General features: G+C 54.0%; 1 protein-coding gene across 1 annotated transcript; it reads left to right on the top strand.

The window, feature by feature from the left end:
• Nucleotides 1-860: 860 nt before the first annotated feature.
• Nucleotides 861-1999, top strand: LOC114615673 (tenascin-X-like). Its single transcript, XM_028761341.1, has 3 exons — nt 861-918; nt 985-1272; nt 1395-1999. Exons 1-3 carry the CDS (start codon nt 861-863, stop codon nt 1757-1759), a joined length of 711 nt encoding a protein of 236 aa, XP_028617174.1. The 3' UTR covers nt 1760-1999.
• Nucleotides 2000-2021: the final 22 nt, after the last annotated feature.

Here is a 2021-nt window from a genome sequence, read left to right as displayed (position 1 = left end):
GCTGGGCCTTCAGGCTGTGGAGACATGGGGCCTCATGAGTAGGAATGAAACTAACTAGGAACCCTTCCTACCACCCCAGATGAGACTGTCCCAGCCTGAGACTGTCCCAGTCTTTCTAGCTCTCATTGGACTCCCATCCCTCTGCCCCCACATCCACCTCTAGAAGAGGCTTACCTTCCTCTCTTGACTTCTTAGAGCCTGGGAAAATGGAAACCAGAGAAAGCCTAGCCAGCTGGGCCCTTTCTTGGAGTTTGGTCCAGGCTTTCCTCTGCCCCTTGGGGCTCCCCATTGCCAGAAGTCTCTTGCAATAACAATTCCGTCAGTGGCTTTGCTGTCCAGGAGGGCAGCGGGCCAGCGCCTTCCCAAGTTGGCTCCTTTGGCAGTCATGGGATTCCTTCTCTGAGTTTTCTTGTGTGTTACCCCCCAACGCTAGTCCCCGCAGCATGTAGCAGTTCAGTCAGGCCCATGCCTCCTCCAAGCCCCGTGGAGTCGATGTTCTGAGTCAGATGAGAAAGAAAACAGGAAGCTGGGCCACACTTAACCCCTATAGTATCCAGCCTCCCCCACTTGCTCGTCTCCCACAATGAGCCTCTACCCTCTAGGAATTCCCCAGGGACCAGTCAGGTCACTCAGCTGGGGCTTCTGAGAAGAAAACTAGACAGAGACAATCGTCACAATGAGCTGTCCCCTGTGGAAAGAGAAGTCACTAAGGAATTAGAAAGAGCCTCTTGTCAGCGGGAATAAGATGAGGAGAGGAGCTGGGGTGAGCATTGACAGGATTGCGTCAGGACAGAAGACCCATCCGCACAGGGGTCAAGTGAAGAAGGCTCTGGTTAGATGAGGGAGTGGACCGGAGGCCGATGGAAATATCTGGGGAGGCACTGACCACTTGGGCCACTCTGGATTTTTCCAGCGCTGGTGGGAGGTGGTCAAAGAATCGTTTTTTGGAAAAAAAATAAACACAAGAACGTTTCTCTGTGTCAGCTGCCCGAGATGACGCCAGCCCAAGGGCCCCTCCCCGCCTTGGGGAGCTATGGGTGACCGATCCTACCACCAACTCTCTGCGTCTGTCCTGGACAGTTCCCGAGGGCCAGTTTGACTCTTTTGCGGTCCAGTTCAAAGACAAAAGTGGGCCCCAGGTGGTGCCGGTAAAGGGCCAAGATCGGACAGCCACCATCACGGCCCTGGATGCTGGCCGCAAGTACAGGTTCCTCCTCTATGGGCTTCTGGGAAAAAGACGCTTTGGCCCCCTCACTGCAGAGGGTGCTACAGGTGAGAGCTTCCCGGCAGGGTGAAGGGCAGAAGGCCATTGTCGTGGCTACGACCTCTCCTTTCCCTGCCCTTCAAGGTCACAGCCATGACCTTGAGCTATGTCTTGCCTGTCTCCGTCTCAGAGCCCATGAACGCTGTGGACCGCACTGGAGAAAAGCACCCCACAAAACCTCGACTGGGAGAGGAACTGAGGGTGACTAGTGTGACCCAAAACTCTGTGGACCTCTCCTGGACAGTCTCCGAGGGCCAGTTTGACTCCTTTGTGGTCCAGTACAAGGACAGGGATGGACAGTCCCAGGTGGTGCCCGTGGATGGCAGCCATAGAGAGGTTAGAGTCTCTGGTCTAGACCCAGACCGGAGGTACAAGCTGCTACTCTACGGCCTTCGAGACAGCAAACGCGTGGGTCCCCTCTCCGTCATCGCTGTGACCGGTGAGTGTGACAGGCCACCTAACAGGTCCACTCCTTTGGGGGGGAGACTTTACTGAGGCATAATTTACATATAGTACCAAACGGGCTTTGTCAAGTGTGTAAGTCACAGAACAATCACTCAGGGGGGCACAAAATTCCCTTACCCCTGTATCCAAGATCGATTAAGGGCCTGGCTACCTCAGTAGACCAAAGAAATAGATAAGTCAGAAAAAAGAGATTTATTCACTGTGGCCGTGTTGGGAAGAAGAGCAAAGAGTGAACCCCTCAAGCCTATCTTTGAAGTCTTGGCATGAGGTTTAGTTTTAAATGGAGAGGTAT

This window comes from Grammomys surdaster, unplaced genomic scaffold (assembly GCF_004785775.1).
Source record: "Grammomys surdaster isolate TR1022 unplaced genomic scaffold, NIH_TR_1.0 131705, whole genome shotgun sequence".
In the NCBI taxonomy this organism is placed as follows: Eukaryota; Metazoa; Chordata; class Mammalia; order Rodentia; family Muridae; genus Grammomys; species Grammomys surdaster.
Note: the sequence above shows the minus strand (reverse complement) of the source record. Positions and strands in the feature narration are given on the sequence as shown.

What these genes read in the sequence shown, in the direction of transcription:
- LOC114615673 (XM_028761341.1), top strand. Translation starts at nt 861, where the DNA reads ATGGAAATATCTGGGGAGGCACTGACCACTTGGGCCACTCTGGATTTT. An exon ending in TCTGGATTTTTCCAGCGCTG is followed by an intron (nt 919 to 984) that starts GTGGGAGGTGGT and finishes TCTCTGTGTCAG; the next exon opens with CTGCCCGAGATGACGCCAGC. An exon ending in CACTGCAGAGGGTGCTACAG is followed by an intron (nt 1,273 to 1,394) that starts GTGAGAGCTTCC and finishes TCTCCGTCTCAG; the next exon opens with AGCCCATGAACGCTGTGGAC.